Source organism: Syngnathus typhle, linkage group LG5 (assembly GCF_033458585.1).
Source record: "Syngnathus typhle isolate RoL2023-S1 ecotype Sweden linkage group LG5, RoL_Styp_1.0, whole genome shotgun sequence".
Lineage (NCBI taxonomy): Eukaryota > Metazoa > Chordata > Actinopteri > Syngnathiformes > Syngnathidae > Syngnathus > Syngnathus typhle.
Genome location: NC_083742.1, coordinates 17857320 through 17877500, shown reverse-complemented (window position 1 = coordinate 17877500; position 20181 = coordinate 17857320). Strand labels below are relative to the sequence as shown.

The following is a 20181-nucleotide window of genomic DNA, read 5'->3' as shown; positions in this document are numbered from 1 at the left end:
TTTCGGGTAGGGTCCTGATGTTGTCAAAATGCATATGGCGAGGCTGGCAACGAGATTCTAAAACAAAATCCTTCTCGTTGTCGGCAGGATTCGAACCTGCGCGGGGAGACCCCAATGGATTTCTAGTCCATCGCCTTAACCACTCGGCCACGAAAACCATATAAGACAAAAAAGTTTCGGGTAGGGTCCTGATGTTGTCAAAATGCATATGGCGAGGCTGGCAACGAGATTCTAAAACAAAGTCCTTCTCGTTGTCGGCAGGATTCGAACCTGCGCGGGGAGACCCCAATGGATTTCTAGTCCATCGCCTTAACCACTCGGCCACGACAACCGTGTAAACACAAAGGTTTCGGGTAGGGTCCTGATGTTGTCAAAATGCATATGGCGAGTCTGGCAAAGAGATTCTAAAACAAAATCCTTCTCGTTGTCGGCAGGATTCGAACCTGCGCGGGGAGACCCCAATGGATTTCTAGTCCATCGCCTTAACCACTCGGCCACAACAACACAGTAAGCAGTGTTGGGCAAAGTCCTCACATGATCAAAATGCAAGTGGCGAGGACCAAAATTCGAATAGAAAACCTGAATCGTTGAAAGCAGGATTTGAACCTGCGAGGGGAGACCATGGCCTTAAACGCTCATCCACAAAAACACACACATTATTTGCAGCTGCTATTATCACAAGATGAAGGAAACCAGATTGCTTCAATTTCTGGATGGATTTCTCGTCCGTCGCTTGAACCACGTTAAAGAATCGGCGTCGACAGGATTTGAACCTGCGACGGGAGACCCCTAACAAATTTGTACTTGTGTGCAAAAAATAAAAAATAAAATAAAATATGCATTTTTCTGGCAACCGCGAGGGCCGGTTACAGGCTGTTGGCGGTCCAGAAGCAGCCCCCCGGCCCCACTTTGCTCAGGTTAGTAATAGAGGCGCATGGTGTTAAAAAGAAATATGTCGCACAGTCCAGAATAGTCAGATGGAGTGCAGTGAGGCCATGCGAAGATTATCACCTTACCATATCCCTGCCCCAGAAGTGTTTCATCTTCACATCAGCCGGCTCCACTTGACCCTTGCTGGAACAGAAATGTCCTCATCTGCTCTCACCTAAGGAGGAGACCACTTCTTCTTCTTCTCCAGGCTTCAATTATGCCAGTACTTCCTCTGTAGTTAATTGCACTTCTAAGATGATGTGATGGCCTCCTCCGGTCTATTACGTCACGCCTGGCTATGTCAGAATTGTCTGCGCTGATGCGAGTCACTCCAGGAGAGAAATTCAATTACCTCTCGTCTCTCTGCGCAGTCACTGACCGAGGCCCGGCGAAGTATGACTGATGTCTGAGACGCACGTGGATGCTAGGAGACAAAAAGATGGACAATATTGAATAGTTTTGAAGGAAAAGCTGAGCTTCGTCCTCAAAAGCGGTTTGTCCTCTGCGAGCGACTGCGACGGGATTATTATTGGGAGATTCTTTATTGGACATCAAATAAAACTACAAATACACGGATCTTCGCCTCGTATATTCCTCGCATGGCCTCCTGAAACAATCTCATCTCTGAAACGGCTCCCGCTATTGATCTTTGAATGCTGTTTTTTTCTTTTTAAATTGTCTTCCATAAATGCCAAATAAATATTGCACAGAGATTTGGGCTGAGTATATTGCTTTCACGGTTTAATACAACAAGCAGCTTAAAAGTATCGGTAAAATCATTCCAAGCTCTACCACACATCCAACAGACTAAGTGGGAATTGAACTTTACTGTCAATTGTCTACTTCAAAAATTTAGAGGCAAATATTGGCTCATTGAAACAAAATTGTATTCAACCACCTGATTATGGGCGCATATTCGTCAATGTACACCTTTTCGGACGTAAACGCTGAGGTTTAGACGACGTCATATTGGCACCGGGGTTCAGGGTAGTCATTAGCGGCAGTTAACATCCGATGCGGCGGCCAAGCCGATGTTCCCTAAAACTTTCCCTCTGATTTCATTGCGTTCAGCGGTGAATTTAGATAATCAAAATGGCAGCCATCCAACTTGTCAAACCCTCATCTTGGCCTAGCCTGCCTGTTGTTGTTTTTTTGCCCTTGACTATTTTTATTGCAAGAGCATTTCCGCTAAGTGCTTTTTGTCGTATGAAAAGCCTTCGTCGAGGCCCATTTTCATCCCGCCGAGAGAGCAGTTACAGGAATCAAAGCTAGATCACGCTTGTCACAATACCATTTGCCTGTTTACTGCCGTATCGTCGTGTCAGTGAAGGAGGAGTCCTCGCAACTAACGCAATGCCGCCGTCAATTTCAACCATAGACCACACAGACGTTTCATTGCGTTTGAGAGAAAAAGACGAGGCCTTTTCAAATCTGAAGGAAAACTTCATCAAAGAATCGATTGCCGTCGGTATCCAAAACCTTTGTGAGGTTATAACTACTTGTTCAAAACCTGAGAAGAGCTGCCTTTCATCAAGTCGGAGGCATTTTGTCACTGAAGAGCCTGAAACATTCTGTCGCTCGATTTAATCCAAACGGGAAATTAGGTAAACGTCTTTTTCTGCTCGGCATTCAAGCTTTTCTGTGCTAGGTGAAAAGGCGGCGGAAGAACAGAAAGGCAATGTTGAATCAGTCTGGATGGGTTTGCCTTCTAAAGAACGAGGAAAGGCCATGACGATCAAATCGATCATCAATCGATAATACAAAAGAAATGGAAAGTCGGTGGTTAATTTGGCTAACTGCGTTTGACCTACACAACAATCAGACTCGGTTCAGTGTCGAGAATTTTTGTTCGTAATCCAGATTTGGTTTCATTAAAACGTGGACGGGTGAAAATGTTCCTTTGTCAATCATCCACTCAAAAAATTTCAATCCGAGTTTGACTGAAGTAGCAAAGATGTAATGGCTAAATAGCTAGCGGATCCCATTCGAGTCAGTGAAGTGTGTTCCATTTGAAGTCTACCGTGCCTCAGAATGTACAGTGCGTTCCTTCCGTATCATCATCACAGCAAACCCACAAAGGATTTGAATACAACCGAGTGGCTCACTCCTTGCAAGGTGAGGAGTCCCATTTTGGAATTTGCGTAATATTGCTCTCAACGCCATCAGTCAAGCCGCAATTTGCCTTTCATATCAGCCACTCCAGCAGCATGTCCTTGCGGCCCCGCCCCGTCTCAGCGCCGCCAACAATGTGTCAGGCTACATTATTAAAGTCCGGTTGGCCGTCTATTGATTGGTGCCGATGCCCTTGAGGGAGTCGCCGTGTTTTGGGCGGTGTGTCGGACACACCGAGTCATAAACGCAGCGACAGGACGTCAATGAGCAGTAAACACTAAGGTATAAAAAATTATCTCTCCCCACTGGTGCTGTTGCTGCTGTAATTGGATTCACATCACATAAATAAACAAAGGTCAATGGGCAATGTCGCATCGCTAAGACGACTGCACCCTATACGGGAGCTTTATTTATTTATTTATTTTTTTAAACAAAGGACTTTGATTGGGATCATCAGTCGCGCGACGTTAGCAATAGAAACCCAAGGACAGTATGTTATTTTTGCTCAACAGCAGGGGGCGGTGTTGAGTAAACGTCAGCGTTCTGAAATAGCTGAAAATTTACGGAAGAGGATTAGGGCCAGTGAAGAAGAAAAAAGCGAGAGGTGACAGGATTCTGACTTTTTCCTAAGAATTCTGACTTTATTCTCAGAATTCTGACTTTAAAGTCTGAATTCTGACTTTAATTCTGAGAATAAAGTCAGAATTCTGAGAATGAATAAATAAATAAATAAATAAATAAATAAATAAATAAATAAATAAATAAATAAATAAATAAATAAATAAATAAATAAATAAATAAATAAATAAATAAATAAATAAATAAATAAATAAATAAATAAATAAATAAATAAATCTGACTTTAAAGCCAGAAAGTAGGAATTCTGACTTTTTTTCTCAGAATTCAGAATTCTGAGAATAAAGTCAGAATTCTGAGAAAAAAGTCAGAATCCTGTCACCCCTCGTTTTTTTCTTCTTCACTGGCCCTAATCTTTTTCCGTAGAAAACGCTTGGGTTCATCGAACATATTTTTTTGAAAAAGTTTATTTAAGTTGAAATTGAACTACATTTACATCCACGAGAGCTCAGTGTTGGTTGAAATGTTGCAGCGCAATGTGGTACTTCACTGAAGGCAAACAAAACTGAAGTCTAGAGATCTTTAGATTACCTGTGTTGAAACAATCTGGTTTCAAGTTCCCTGTACGTTGTTTCCCTGCTTGAAATGGTGGCGGTAATGTTGCAGGCACAGTCATTAGGGTCTGAGACAAGCACCACATTTGGAGTGAAGATGGGCAATTAAAGGAGCAGTTTGCCATTGTTGCACAGGAGGCTGCCTTTAATGGTGATGGCAACCACCCGCTATGATTAGAAACGACTGTTTGCGTAGGCTTATTGTTTAATTACACTGACTGATTTCAATGGTCTTTGTTAGTGTGTTTCCAGTGGAGCCGATCTTGAGTTGATTTTTTTTTTCTTTTTATGCTTCGTTTTTTTTATGTTATTTTTCATGTGTTTTTTTCTGGCGACATTTATTTTTGGGATTTTCCCTTCTTCTCCCAACAATATTCTTCTCTCACGTCCGTGGCATTTTGAATTCCGGCAGCGTCTAGTCGGCACGTGAATGATTTCTTATTGTCGAGAGTATACGGAGGTGTCGCGTCAGCGCATCACTCGACAAGCGTGAGATAGGTTCAACAAGTTGATAAGAAACAAGTTATTCCAGTCGCGGGGAGGGAAAGCTGCCATGGATACGCAACCTTAACACACCCGTGTATTATCATACGTTAATTTCCATATTTTACCCATTCGACTTGATATTGAGAGAGAAAAGGATATATGATGGTTGTCCAGTCCGAGGATGCGGAGAGAGCTGTTTACCTCACAATGTGCTCTCCACAGGCCTGTCACTGCGAGTCATCCTTACCCCGAACGCCGCCGCCGTGACTCCATCCGTCACCGGTGGATGAAAAATAAATGTTGAGGAAGATGGAGAGGCAAAGGGAAAGGAGCCGAGAGCTGCGATGATGAATGGAGTGTCGAGCGGTAAACGAAAAACCGGTGTTGTTTAAAGAACAGATTAAACGCCAAACGTTTATCACGTTTCAGACACAGCGGCGATAGAAAATCTACTATATAGAGACCATGCTGTGTACAAAATAATTTTGTTTACATTATTTTACTCTTCACACGTGCTTGAGACACTTGAACGTTTCAAAATCGGTCTTTTGCCAAACAAATTACCGAGAGACAAATAAGACGGCGCACTGTCAATCACGGTCCTATCGCTCTGTGAAGAACAATTAGTTAAAAAAAAAAAAAAAAAGGCGGCCCTTTTGTGTGTCTCGTTTAATCTGCGAGCAGTAGAAGGGAACCGTTTTCTTGATAACGCCACTTAAAAAGACATTAGAAGGTCAAAATCATTTGGATTGCTCTTTTATCTGTACTTTTTTGTTCTTGTTCTGAACAATTTGCAAAGAGTCAAAGCCGAGTTCAAGATTAAAGAAAGACGGACGCAATCAAAAAGTCTTCAAATCCCCTTCGGTGCTCGGCCTGACGACCTCGACTGAGCCTCTTCGATTCGTTCATTCGTTTCGCAGAAGATGAGACTAAATGGTCATCAAAAAAAAAAAAAAAAACTAGCGACCAATTGTCAGTTAACAAGGAGAAATCAACAAGACTCAATGTCTGTGACATGATTTCGGCATACACGCGATCCAGAAATCCATTTTGTAGTCGAAGAAGCTAGGCTAACTAACTGTTAGCTTGTGCGGTGACTATACTGCACAACGAGAATGAATTAGCTAGGCTAGCCGAGATTAGCAACAATGTTCCAGTAAGTAGAAGTCTTCAAAAAACACCGGACTCCGTCCCAGTAGATTTGGCACCTGAGATTAAAAGTTGAGAATGTTTTGAACGGAAAAGCAGCCTTTCAAAAATGGAGCTATTATTCCTGAATTTTTCACCACCCGCACCTGTTGCAACTCCAGTGTTTTTATGTTTTGACAGTTTGCCTTGATTTATGACCTTCTTATTCATTCATGAGAACAATTGTGTTCATACACCATTGAAAAGGTCCCCCGAATTCGAATTTCATGGAGTGGGCAAGCATCTCCGCTTTCATATCCACGAGCCTTAGAGCGTTGTTCTGTCATCAGCCCCGAGCCCTCGGCTACTCTCGCACCCGCCCTCGCTACCACCCTGTCCGCGACCACTGTATACATCACAATAATGTTAGCGCTGACACTCCCTTCCGCCGGCATTCATCTGGAACTGAATTACATAAGCCATTTACCAGCGGGTCCGGGTGATGGATGGCAGGGCCCCCCGGCCAAAAATGAATCCAGGGGGTCTCACGATATACGACACCGTCCATTTTCTCCGTCGTTTTAACTGCGATGTGATCCTGGCGATGATATGTAAAGAAAAGAATCCAAAAGACAAATTCTGCTACACAGTAAAGTTTGAAAGTGTAAAAACAGAAACAAAAAAGACACTGAAGACTTTTTGTTTATAAGAGACAATTTGTCAGTGTTGTAGGTCCCCTATTACAGCTCCATCCAGCAATATGAATTCCTCTGTGTGTGTGTGTGTGTGTCTGTGTGTGCGTGCCCATTCTGTATTTGACTGCAGATCGAATTTAGAAGCGGCTGACAAATGATTTATAACTGCAATCTTACCAGGCTGTCATTGCGCTTTATTCAGCTTGATGTGGTGGTTGTGGTGGTGGTGGTGGGGTTGTGTTTTGCGTCACCTGGAATCAAGAGGGAGGAACCTACCTACAAGTTGAAATGGAAATCTACTTTAAATGCCCAGACATGATTGGTATTAGCATAGATTGGTATTAGCTCATAGTGCTAACTTCTGAAAAGCATCGTAAATTCATTTGCTTTTTGGAGTCGCCAAGGCGGTGATCGTTTCTGTCATTTCCGAGAATAAGAGACAGTGGTGACTTTGCACAAGGTAAGCGGAGCTGCATTGAGTTTCGTGCGATTCACATATTCAGCATTAGCTAGCAGCGCTTGCCACAATGGGAGCTGGAGGCGCAGTGAATTTTGCCGGGTACACAGATTAGCGTTAGCCCACAGCGCTAACCTTTGAGGAGAGACACTTGATTGGTCGGTGCTTGTGAAGTACCGGTGATGAGTTTTGAGAAAGCGGATTGGGAGAAAGAATCATAAACCGCTAAAAAGTCACTTGAAAGTCCAAAAGATCAACCAAAGAAGAGAGTGACAGAAAAATGATTGGTATAGAGCCGAGCGCACGGGGAACCGTTATTAGTAGCTCGGTGAAACATCGTGCCAAGTTGCCAAAGCTGGACATCAGATTACGAGGCTGTTCCTGTTCCGTTCTTCTCTTTGAACTGCTGTTTTTCGACTTAAGATGTAATCTTTAAATGCGCAGCGTTTTTTACCTCCGCTTTGCGATAAGAAAGGAGGCGGTGAGGAGTTTGTCGCCTTGCGTCTATCTCAGAAGCCGCCTGTTTTTAAAGGTCTCGTCGATATTGACGTCGGATCTGCCGCATCCACCATTGGCAGCCCCCCCGAGGGCATTTAATAAAATGAGCGAGCTCGCTTACCGCTGGGTGAACATTTTTAACAGTTCCATTTAATATTTGTGGAATTGTGCAAATGGTACGCCTCCTCTTAAACCGGGACTATCAAGTAAACGAGATGGATACAATATTGTGTGGATGTGAATTGAAAATGATTTAGTAGCCATATAATGTACCAATGTGAACATGAAAATAAGCAGCAAGAGAAGTCAGGAACGTTGGAATTGATCGATTACCCCGTCGATTAGTCGGATATTTGCCCCAGTGCCCGGCATTTTATTTGTGTGTGAATTTTTTGGATGATTAAACATAATTTGAGCAAATTTGGTTTTCAGAAGAAGCCCTCATCTTCAAAATGGGCTGGTGACCCCTGAGCTATACCGTACATGCATGAAGTTGTAAAGAACTTTTCCTTGGTTCTCGAAAGCCCAAAAAATCGGACATCACATCACGGTCAACGAGGTGTCTGGGGACTGCTCGTTTTTGACACCCATTTTGGGAGGCTATTTCAGCTCAGCAGAGCTTCTCCTGCATTCGTATTTGGAGAAGAAATTGCAGCACAAGACTCCCATAGAAGCGAGAAGCTTCAAGCAGGGCCGCATCCACAAAGTCTTTTGATGGACAGGCGATGTTTTTGTGCCGCCGAAGTACGGAGGGGTCAGTGTGAAATTCTCCTTCTTGAATATGTCTGTATTTACTTGTCTGGCTCGCTTTGCAAACTCATCGACACAAGTGCATACTTCTGTCCTCGAATCGTTTTGGTTCGCTGCACCAGAAAATCCATACTTGAACTTTTCTTGATGGTTTGGAACATTTCTGCCATGCAGTTTACTTTTTGTATAGGAAATGACACCAGACAAAGATGAAAAAAAAATCTATTCAGACAATTTTGTTAAGTGATTTGTGTGCAGATTTTGTCATGTTGAACTCCTCAAAAATCAAAACAGAAGCTATCTCAAAGTATCTTAGTATCTTTCGCAGTTGTTGGACAATACTGTGTTTGTAAGCATCAATCCACATTGCGTGTCCGTGCGTGTGACAATGCATGTGACCTCCTGCCATTAACCGTGCCGGTCCAGTGGCCGGTGTCCAAAATGATGAATTGAAAGTTACCAAAACTATCTTTCCCAGTTCAGAATCCACGGAAGGAGAAAATTGGCAAAGACATTTAAGGCCACACGCGTCTCGCTCGCCATTCATCATGTTGCGCGTGAGTCGTTGTTTGTGTGTATGTTTGTGTGACATCCCGGTGGGGGTGAGCGACTTGAATCTGGCTTTTTAATTTTGCATCATTTCCGTTTGTTCTAGTAGTTTGTGCGCTTGTGGGGTTGGGCTTGTGCATATTTTTGTGTGCAGTGGGGTGAAACACAAAGAAGAAGAAAGCAACACAGTGACGCATGTCATATTCCAATTACATCACGTTGCATTGCAATTGGAGTAAATGTTTTAATTACGATTGGTGTGAATCATATATTTTGAGTCACTCATATAATTAGAGTACAGTTGCAACGATTAATTCAATGATTAAGCCAAACTAATCGCAAATTCTTTTCGATAAAAAAAAAAAAAAAAAAACTACCGTATTTTCCGTACTATAAGGCGCACCGGATTATAAAGCGCACCTTCAATGAATGGCCCATTTTACAACTTTGGACATATATAAGATATATACATTTGGCCCGCGGGCCAGACTTTGGACACGCCTGCTGTTGTGGTTCAATATTGGTCCATATATAAGGCGCACCTGATTATAAGGCGCACTGTTGGCTTTTGAGAAAAATGGAGGTTTTCAGTTGCGCCTTATAGTGTGGAAAATACGGTATAAGTGTATCGCTAGCACGCTTTATGAGAACCCCCCCCTAGGGTTACCGCGGCAACCCGTATCCCAGAGAAAAAGAAATGTTTTTCACTACTTTCTTGGAGAACATACGAGTGTAACTTGCGAGGAGGAGGATGCGCTACTGTGCCCTGTTGTGGATTCTCCGCATCATAAACACTCACCAACGTCTCAGCAGGTAACTCGTTAAGCGGTGGGTAAATAGGTTGACGCCTAGTTCCTCCGTTACGGATAAACACATCATATTCCGACAGAAGGCGGGGGGGAAAAAAATACCGTTGTTACAGAGCGAAGATTATTTTTAACCCCACGGGCCACGTTTTTCTGGGAGCGTAAGCTCGAAACCCCAGGCGCTCTTCATCCCGTAGCAGCAATTTTGCAAAGCGAGCGTCTGGAAAGCCGCCCCAAAGCCGTGCACCCGCAGCACAGCGAGCGGTCGAGATAAGAAGCCCAAAGAACCACAACCGTCATAGTTTTCCAGTCGATTCCTACCGGTCGCCGCACAAAGTTGTGTTGCTAACCAAAACACCAGCAGAGTTTTAGCGTATGTTGGAAACTCGAGCTGTACTAAAAATTATTTTATATTTCATGCTGTCATGGTTACTCAATGGATGGTCGAGTCCTCATATTGACCAAGACAGCAGCACTTAAGAAATGCCACCAAAAAAATTGGAAGAGGACACAAAAATGGCCTCTTGTGATTTGTTTTTTTTTTCTTTTTAAAGAACGCTGAGGGAAAAAGTTGACATTGGCTGGCTTTGTAGACAGGCGGCCAGGCAAAGTCAGGAAGTCGTGAAGAAAAAGTTAAGGCAGGAGATAAGAGAGAGGAAGATGACAGAGTGAGTCAGAAAAGGTGAGTTGAGGCAATTTAATGACTGCATAAAATATATGAGGTGAGATGAGATATTCCGGGAAGGGGAGCTATATCCGTTTCATAAGCGCTCGAGTGGAGGCAGCTTGATTCGGTAAAAAAAAAAAAAAAAAAAGAAATAGCTGATTTCACAGAATCGTCAGTCACCGCCTTTTTTCTTTTTTTTTTCTTCAGACCTTTAAATCAACACCTGTCACTTGTGCAGTTGTCAGCAGTGCATTTCTATTTTTATTTTGTGGAGCATTTTTTTGACATTTCTTTAAAACACTCACTCACGTTGAATGACACACACGCACACAGAGTAAACACAACAGGTAGTGTACGATGCTCGGCGCTCAAGCGGCACTGAATTACACGTCGTAATTGTATTATATCGAAACGTGACTTGTCTTGAGCTTCGCCGCTCCAACAGCGACCCTTATTCCAAGCGAACTTACTCCATTAGGATTTCAACGAATGTAATTCCATTAGGCATCACAGGATTTTGCTGAGGATCTAATCACACGAGCGCCTCACCTTCAAACGAATCCCTCGATGCCGCGCCCTCGACACCAACGACACTGCGCCCGCTTCCTTGCTGCTTATTCATTAGACTTTCAGAGCTAATTACGCCACGCTAACGGGCTTTTCATCTGCGAGCACGATGTGCTCCAGAGGATTTTCACCTATTTACAAGCACCGCTAATGATAATTAGCGTCACTGAAAGGGTCAAACATGGGGGGGGGGGATTGCAAGAGCATCTTTCAGGTGACATTGAAGTAACAGACCGCTCCTGGCTGCTGTTTTGGCTAGCAAATGAGCTCGTGTTGTCTGTTTGCGAACTGAGATGAGTGGCTATTTATTTACGTCGATAAGAAAAAGAAGACATCCATTCGAGGGAGGCATTTACAATCCAAGTGCTTGGGTGCTGCGGTATTAGTTAGCAAATGTTTAAGGTACCAATTGCACGGCCCACCTCTGAGCATTATTAACAGCAATACTGTATTTACTCGGTATTGGACCGATAACAAATCAAATGGTGCAGTATCGCACGTTATCTGCCGCGCTTGAACTCCTTTGGGTCTTTGCAAATTTTAATTTGCATGCCATCACCTTCAGAGAGAAGGTTGTGGACTTCCTGAGGGGTTTCCGTATTTACGTGTACTCAGCATTCAATAAATGATGCGTGTAACACGACAAGGTGTTCACTTATTAGCCTACTAATTGGAAAACTGGACAAAAAAAAAGACATTTGAATTTGACTCCTGCCCTAATTTAGCGACGCAGCTCAACTACATCCTTCCAAACTGCAAGGACGAGCCTGTCTATCACTCGGCTGCCTTTAGATGATCCACTGATTGGCCTGTTTGGTTTCATATTTTATACCCCCCCCCCCCCCCCCCCTGCCTTCCCGCAGTGCAGCGACTGAATTAAAAAGAGAACCACTGCCCCTGCTCGCCTGTTAAGAGAAATCAAAGGTCAATGCTGGTAGTGAGGGGATGTTAAACACAGGCACTTGCATCCTTAGATGACCTCCTTTTCTCTTTGGTTTCTTGCCTTCAGCGCTACTTCTTTTTGTACTATCATCCCGTTTGAAAATGTGCACTTTTGCAGCGCAATAATAGGCTGGCAGCGGTGGGGGGGGGGGGGGGGCAAGCACCCTCCTTCAGTCTGACTGTGAAGGCAACCTACAGAGCAGGAAGTGAGGATAAGATGCCACACCCCCCGCTGGCCAAAGAGAGAATGAGCAGGACAGATAATGCCATCTTATCCACCAGCCCCGAAAGCCCCCCCTTTGGCTCCCTCCACCTCCTCTCCTCCCTCCCATCAAACGTTTTTTTTTTTTTTTTTTTCATAGTTGCCTACAGAAATGTTTTTGCACAGTCCAAATAAGATGAAAATCCGGTGGTAGGTAACCACGAGAATGACGTTTGCGTTGGATACAGTGGCATGAACATGCCACGATGCAACGAGGCTTTCATGTCACTTTCTTCTCTGCTATGTGAGAACAATTATTCCTGGACTAACTTTCTTTTTCTTCAAGTTAATTATGCTGCGTTTGACCTTAGTGCTGCTGCCTGGCATATATTTTAATTAACTTGGTGATGGTGCGTCCCAAATATTTGTCAGGTGAATATTTGGAGTAAGTAGGAATAAAAATGAACAAAAAAAAAAATTTGCAATACAGCAAAAGCACAAAAGATGAGCGGGGAAATCTTCATCCTTTGCGTGTTTGGACTAAAGAATGCCAACGATGTTTTATTAAAACACTTTGGAACTAGTGGGGGAAAAAAACAGCATAATATCTCTTTTGATACAATATGATGAGAAGCCCTAAGCGTCATGGCTATCAAACAACATCATCTTGACAAGGCTAATCACCCCGAATCTTGCGCGACGCTAATAATCAGCTGGAGTCATCTCGACAAGCCCCCGATGGGAATCTGTCTGCTCGCATCATAACAACCATTATTATTATGATGATGATTTTTGTGGCTGCGAGGTAAGCTGGCTTTAGAAAGCGGGTGTGTTGACATTGGTCTGGTTCCCATTATCTTTGACAAACAAAAAACAGAACGGCAGCCGTCTCCGGCACTTCAGGCTATGCGGTGGTGAGTATCTCTTTGCACACACGGCGCCACATACACACGTTGGCCCGGCCTGCCTAATTGGGGAGGGAGTAATTGTGGTGTGGGCGATGGCACCAAAGCCCCCAGCTATTGACACAAGGTTAAAGGCCCATTAACTCCACCAGCAGAAATTAGAGAGAAAGAGAGCGCCGCAAAAAGAAGAACCCTCCAACACGAGCTCTTTACACGGATCTGCAAAATTGCCTTTTTATTGCTTGCGAACAAACACTCGGGTTCTCTTTGGTCCGCCCAGCCAACCAGTATGAAATTACGCGAGTCTGCATTTCAGTTGTCAGCAATATCGTCACCTTCCCAGGAAGCAGCAACTCCCGAAACATCAAACCCATTTTGAAGCCGCGCATCCGTTTGACCATTTGTATCGCGCCAAATGAAAGACGCCGCTACGAGGTTGGTCTGCTACTCGATTTTCTCTTGAGTGAATTAGGAGCAAAAAGTGCTGTTGTAGATGTTGCAGCCCTCCATTTGACCTCATCTCTCCATCTTACTTCCGGTCCCAAAAAAGTGTAGAAAGAAGCATCAGCAGTTTAGTGAATGAAATAAATGGAAGGACCTGAGGAGAAAAAGGTCAAAGTAATATAAATTTGCAGATAGGACGTGCAGGACTATTACTTTATTTCCTCCGTGCTGTGCCGACAAGACTTTGCGAGCGCATTTGTATACACACATGCACGCACACACACACACACACGTGGGTCGGCTCAGTATATTTGGTTTGCTTTTCTTTGGCTCTTCCGTGACACCTTTTCCAATTAAGTAAAGAGTAATTACCAAATAGTACTAGTTTGACAAAGGTCTAATTACTCATGCATGAAACCAGTGAAATCCATTTAAACCTGAGCTATTCATTAATCTTGAGGAGCTTAAATTGCTATTTTTAGATACAGCTGACAGCTTCTTGTATTTGTCGCTGCTAATTTTCTGTTCTTCATTATTGTGTTCTCTGACTCCTGTTGTAAATGTTTATTTTTACGAAGTCTCTCTTGTATGAGAGATGATCCCAACCAGATACGTGGTTAAAAAAATAAAAAAATATTCTTTTTTAAACCAATAAAATGACATTCATCTTTAGGCACATTATTCAAGCAAAATATTTTACTGCATGATTTTTTTTTAAATAAAGAAATACTGCTGTGTTTTTTCAATAAAGTGAATGAAAAACTAAATACCGTACAGCGGTATTTGTGGATTGTGATTTCGTGAGGGACTTTGAAAGAGGCGGGTTTAGTTGACTGCGAAGTTCTCATTTCGTATTTTGCTAGCCTATTAGCATGGTTGCCAAATTGACGTTTGAATGTTTTTGGAAAACAAAAATAGTTCAACAAACAGCTGAAATGTACAATCGAATACATCTCGTTCCTCAAATTTTGACTCGCAACACAGACAAACAAATCTGTACTCGTTTGCGGAGGATACAAAGAAACACTGAAGCGTTAGCTACTAACTGGTGCGTTGCACGTGCTACACCGAACACCGCTGGTGGCGAGATGGCCGCTCAAACATTCCAACGGACGGCCGGACGTTAATGAAAGGAGACGTCTTCCCCGAGGCTGCCGATGACGGTCGCGGCCTCGCGCTCAAAGACAGTGTTGAATGCGTGCGCTTGTGCCGCTAAAGTCACGTTGGCATTCGTACTGTAGCAACCGCCCCCCCGGAGACATGACACGTCGCAAAAAAACATGATAAACAGAGCAATAGTTGCCTTTGTCAGACTCTTTAACCTTCAAGCACTCTTCTATCCACAGGCCACAAAGATGTGTGTCAAAAGCCCACAAGCTACAAATCATTCAAGGCCATACAGCTTGTGCTCATTTTTGTCAAATGATGGGAAAATTAAGCGAGTCAATAAAGCTTCCAACAAATTCAGCTCCTATTTCAAGATACCATTGTTCGGATGTCATGTATTTTGTTCACCTCGTTGAATTCATCATGAGCACCGTGAGTGGCGGGCTACAGACGTATTAGCCAAAGGTTTGGCTGTTTAAACAAAACTAAACATTAGTCTGGATTATGATTAGCTATTCTTTTTAGTTTGACCATTTTAGTTATGTGCGGAGCAAGAGCAAAGAGGTGAAAGAGCGCGAGGGCTGTCCGATCCCATCTCGTCACGAGATGACTCTGCCTCGGCGTATTTTTGATACGCCGCGCTCTGGTCACACGCTCCCGGGGACCGGTTGGCACATTTGCGTCCGCGCCGGTGCCGAGTTTGCGCGTCGGTGACCGGATTTCGCCATTTCAGAGCGCCTCGCATTAGCCCGTGGCAGCTCGGGGCAAGGACACTCTGTTTGGGTTAAATCAGTGCTTCTCAAATAGTGGGGCGCGCCCCCCAAGGGGGGCGCGGTGCTATTCCTGGGGGGGCGCGTGTGACCCTGGGGAACAGGCTTTTTTTTTTGGCAGTACTAGAATAAAGTGTAATTGCGCGTTTACTACAGCAGGGTGCAGTGGCGCTCTCATTGTTACTTCTGTCACGTTTGCGACAAGCAACATTTTACGACTTACAAGACAAGTTAGGATAGTCACGGTGGGGAGGGGGGGCGCGAATAGTTTTCTTCTTGCCAGGGGGGGGCGTAACAGAAAATAATTGAGAAGCACTGGGTTAAATAAAAGTGTCACTATGTGTGTGCGAGCGCAGATGGTTTCGACCATTGGAACGGTCTTTTACGAGAAGTTGTTCACAAACCAGGACCTCGTAAAAGATTATTGGGCGCTTTAAACGCTTCATAACACCGACAACATGTTTGTCCTCAATGGCACAAAGTGCGGCGGGGGCGAGGCTTCGACACACTTCGTTGACCAAACGTGGCCTTCTCCATTTGTATTTTTTTTTTTTTTTACGTGGCTGTTAAAACTGAACACCTTATTGATCAGTCAGCACAAAACGGAAAGGCCGGCCGGGTAGGTTGAACCAACCGTTGCCACGACGGGCAAAGTTATTTGGCTTCTATAAAAAAAAATATTTACATATGCAGCCATCTTGCCCAAATTAAAAATGGGTGTTTTGCGCCGTTGTGGGTGTAAGCACAGCTGACTTCCATCCATCCATTTTCTGAACCGCTTAGTCCCCACGGGGGTCGCGGGAGTGCTGGAGCCTATCTCAGCCGGCATCGGGCAGTAGGCGGGGGGCACCCTGAACTGGTTGCCAGCCAATCACAGGGCACACAGAGACAAACAACCATCCGCACTCGCACTCGCACCTAGGGGCAATTTGGAGTGCTCAATTGGCCTACCAAGCATGTTTTTGGAATGTGGGAGGAATCCGGAGTGCCCAGAGAAAACCCACGCGGAAAGCATGTCAACTCCACACAGGGAGGGCCGGAGGTGGAATCGAACAGCCACCGAGCCGCCCACAGCTGACTTGATTTGCCAAATAATAATAAATGACGTACTCACTGAATTAAATCCGACAAGTTTTCAGATGGGTTCGACGCACGCCATTGCTAATTTATGAATTTGTGAACAGAAAGTTGAGTTGACTTTCAGCCATCAAATGGTCAGGTGCGCTGGCCACAAGTCAAAGTGCGCTAGAACGTGCAGCATGATGCAGCGCAGTCTGCCAAATTCCTAAAGAGGCCAAATGAGGCTTGCATCGGCATGAAAATCAAGACGAGACACTTTTTACGCTCCAGTGCAGCTGTCCCGTCTAAAGATAGAGAGCCGTGTCATTTGTTTGGAAGGCAATAAAGACAAAGATCAAAATTAGAAGTTGAGGGGAAATAAGGTCTTAGTAAATCATATTTCTAAAACAAATATTCATATTGGATTGTTTTTTGCAAGAAAAGTTACAATGTAGAGCAAATTGACAACTATGTCACATACAAGCTATTAAAAAGTCATTTTCACACACAATGTCCACTTTGAAAGAGCATTAATTGACAATTTGGCCTCGACTAAGATCCTGCCACCTTCAGATTGCTCTGATGTTGTTGCTTCCTATTATCTACTCTTTCGTGTTATGTGTTATTTGAGAGAGTTTCTCCAAAGTTTCTCAAGATTTGATCAAAGACAAAAACTTTTTCAGCAGACTAATGGTGTTCTCCCGGAGGCTGGACACACGCGCACAACAGGATTTGGCCACTGCAACTTTAATGCGTGCGCACACACACACACACACACACACACACACCCATTTGGATCTGAACAGCTTGTCTTTGCGACGACTACACCGGTCTTCACGCAACATTAACTGGGTCTAATTAAAACATGAAGCAATATGTTGTTTTGCAAGCATTACTCTTTTTTTTCCTTTGCATCCTCCTTCGTGGAGCCTTAGGGAGCACACCTTGAGTCTATTTCCCAGCCTGTTGTCATTCTTCTCCTCCACTAACAACATGACGAAGACGATGCTGACCCTAGTTGTGAGTAGAAATTGAGTACACACTAGATGGAGCTTTTGGGATAGTTGTTTCTTTTCCCCTCATCAAAGCAAAACACCAAAAGACGTAATACAGCGAAACCTTGTTTACTATGGAGGGAAACGTTCCAAACACACTGCATTAGGTGCAAAGCCGCACTACGTGATCAAATATACTCGTAGATGAACGACTCCAGCAAATTTTGTCATGCCAAAAAAAAGAAAGATTGCAAGCATAAAATGTTAAGAAAATGTTGAGAAGAGGCGGGGCCTGGCGGGGTGAGTCTTTGTGAGCTGGGGCCGACAGCAGCTTCTCATTTTGTGTGGCTTGCTGTTCTCCAAGTGCATCTATGCTCATTGTTGTTCTTCTCCCACGCAAAATTTGATTGCCTTAAAATGCCTTTATTTGATTTGAAGGTTTTATCAATTTATCCATTTTTGAACGTTTTCAATTGATGTGATTTGTTCATTATTACATTATTGGATTATTTTTCCTGTTCCGCGATGAAATTATTTTTTCATGATACTGAAATGGATTCATTTGATTATTTACATTTCATTTCAAATGATCACAACCACATGAACACAAAGGAACGCTTGAAATCCTGAATTTGACATTTTGTAAGACTCGTGTATGTCCCCCTCCTCTCTGGAGTGTGTGGCTCCACATATGGCCGCATGGAAATAGGCAAATCACTTACAATATGTTCACTGGCACGGTAAAGACATTCACAATATGGCTTATACGTCGCCCATGTGGCACAATTTAAATGCCCTGCGGTGGGGGGAAAAAATATCTTCCAAATTGAGAAGCTACATGAACAAGATTATAAGAACGATACGGCAGAGGACAGTATTCTGCTAGTTTGCAGCACCAGGTAGGACTATAGTGTTAGCCTTGGTCGTTCTGTATCCCACTCTGCCCCACTGTGGTATGGTGTTCCACAGGGTTCAATTTAGGGGCCCCTGCTCTTTTCATTGTATTTGCTGCTCCTGGGCTTCATCTTACTTGTATGACAGTTGCCAATGTTCAAATACATCATGTTTATTTTAAGAACTTTCCTCCTAGCTAGACAGCATGTGGCCAAGTAAAGGGTGGCTTCCCCTGGTCAGGTCATTAGATTTCCTGGTGCCACAGAACACCTGGCCGGGTTTGAACACCGGGCGGTCCTGGCATTAGCCCGTATTAATGCAAACGTTGTGCTACAGCTGGTCGGGGCGAGGAAAAGGGCACTTCCCGCGTCAGATCATTAATTCCGCCCACAGAGACGAGCTTGGAAGAAAAGGGGAATAAAAGTACACCCGCAGGCGAGACTTTTCTCCAAAAAGAGCCCGCAAGAAAATGTTATTTTCATGAATAAAGGCATGAGTCTTACGATTGTTTTTAAAAACGCAGTACAGCTACATACGTGTTATATTCTTTCATTAAAAAAAAGCAAGACGCACAACACAAAGAGACGATGCGGATGGATCAACTTCCCAGTTTTATACTGTATGGTCTGCAGCATGACCCGTGATGCTTTTGAATCAAAAAGTAACGGAGGGGCACGTCCAAATTTTCTCTACTTCCTTATCCAGGTTTACATAAAACCCTGGTCACCACTGTTGGCTCCGATTCAAATGTGAGAAAAAAGCTGAGGTGCAACAAAACGCCGTCCATCCATGACTGACCGCACAGTTGTGAGCACTGCGGGCGAGTAAAAAAAACGAGTATCTTTTTGCAATCAAACACTTGAGAATCCCTCACGGTGATCAGTAGGGGTCAAAGAGAGTGGAAGCTAGCGATAAAGATGGAAATGTTGGGAGGGGGTGAAAGAAAGAGACATCAACACACACACACACACACACACACTTTGGCTGTGGTCTGGGCTACCTGTCCTGTTCCTGACATCAACAATACTCAGCCTTCTGGCAAGTCATCAATCAGTCACACTCTGACAAGCTGGCGGAACTGAATGCTCTGTCTGCGTGTGTGTGTGTGTGTGTGTGTGTGTGTGTGTGTGTGTCGTGAGGATTGAAGGGCGTGAGTAGAGTGTGTATTGGGGGTGGATAGGGCATATTAGGCAGGTGAAAAGATGAGTGGAAACAGATGGAATGGACCCGGGAGAAAGAATGATGGCAAGGAAAGGGAGCGACAGCAGAGGAGAAGGAAACGGCATGCGGGAATGAATATATATTAAATATGTAGATATTTTATATCATTTAAAAAATTGGGGGGGGAGAGAAAAAAAATCATTTCATAAGGACGTATTTTTACAAAACAATTTGCATTTATCTTACTTCTGGGGCATTTTTGAGAAAACTACAGTAAGTCAGAGTTTTTCAAGAACGAGATTTTTTAAGGGGGAAAAGAAAACGTGTGGTGATGCTAGGTTATTGTTATTTTGGACAACCAAACATATTTCAGTCGTTCAATTGCCTCTACTGTACTCGTTTTATTGTTGTCCGCTTGGACGTAGCGTAGCTTGAAATCCCTTCAAAGCGCCTTATCGTCCGGATGAACATCGGCACATCCCCGCGATAAACATTCCCTCGTAAATCACAGAGGATATCTATTAAATTAGCCCCACAGCCAGATCAAATCAGGCATAATTGGTTAAATGCATTATACTGATTAATCGCCTCGGCGAGCCGTAATAAAGTAAAAGGCATGATGAGCACAAGCGATATATATATTCTTTGTAAGAAATCTTTACAAATGGCCTAACGAAAGCCCCCGCGGCTTGTCCGTCGCTCGCTCTACTCTCGCTTTTGACGGTTTTGAATCTGTTGGTAAAAGCTGCGTCCAAACATCTTCTCCTGTCTAATGGAGGGGCTTTTAGAAATGAAAAGAAGCTTTACTGTCCATTCCAATAAAAGGAAACAGCATTCTTCTGTTCCAAAACAGTAAACGCTGACAGG

General features: G+C 43.7%; 1 protein-coding gene and 3 non-coding genes across 4 annotated transcripts in view; all 4 read right to left on the bottom strand.

The window, feature by feature from the left end:
• Positions 1-75: 75 nt before the first annotated feature.
• Positions 76-157, bottom strand: trnas-aga (transfer RNA serine (anticodon AGA)). Its single transcript has one exon. It is a non-coding gene; the product is annotated as a tRNA-Ser (tRNA).
• Positions 158-249: 92 nt separating this feature from the next.
• On the bottom strand, positions 250-331 carry trnas-aga (transfer RNA serine (anticodon AGA)). Its single transcript has one exon. It is a non-coding gene; the product is annotated as a tRNA-Ser (tRNA).
• Positions 332-422: 91 nt separating this feature from the next.
• On the bottom strand, positions 423-504 carry trnas-aga (transfer RNA serine (anticodon AGA)). The gene has a single exon. It is a non-coding gene; the product is annotated as a tRNA-Ser (tRNA).
• Positions 505-894: 390 nt separating this feature from the next.
• Positions 895-20181, bottom strand: part of stpg2 (sperm-tail PG-rich repeat containing 2) — a 48407-nt gene continuing 29120 nt past the window's right edge. The window contains 1 exon segment of the mRNA XM_061278438.1: positions 895-1354. Within this exon segment, the coding sequence (XP_061134422.1) occupies positions 1232-1354 (123 nt within the window). The 3' untranslated portion in view covers positions 895-1231.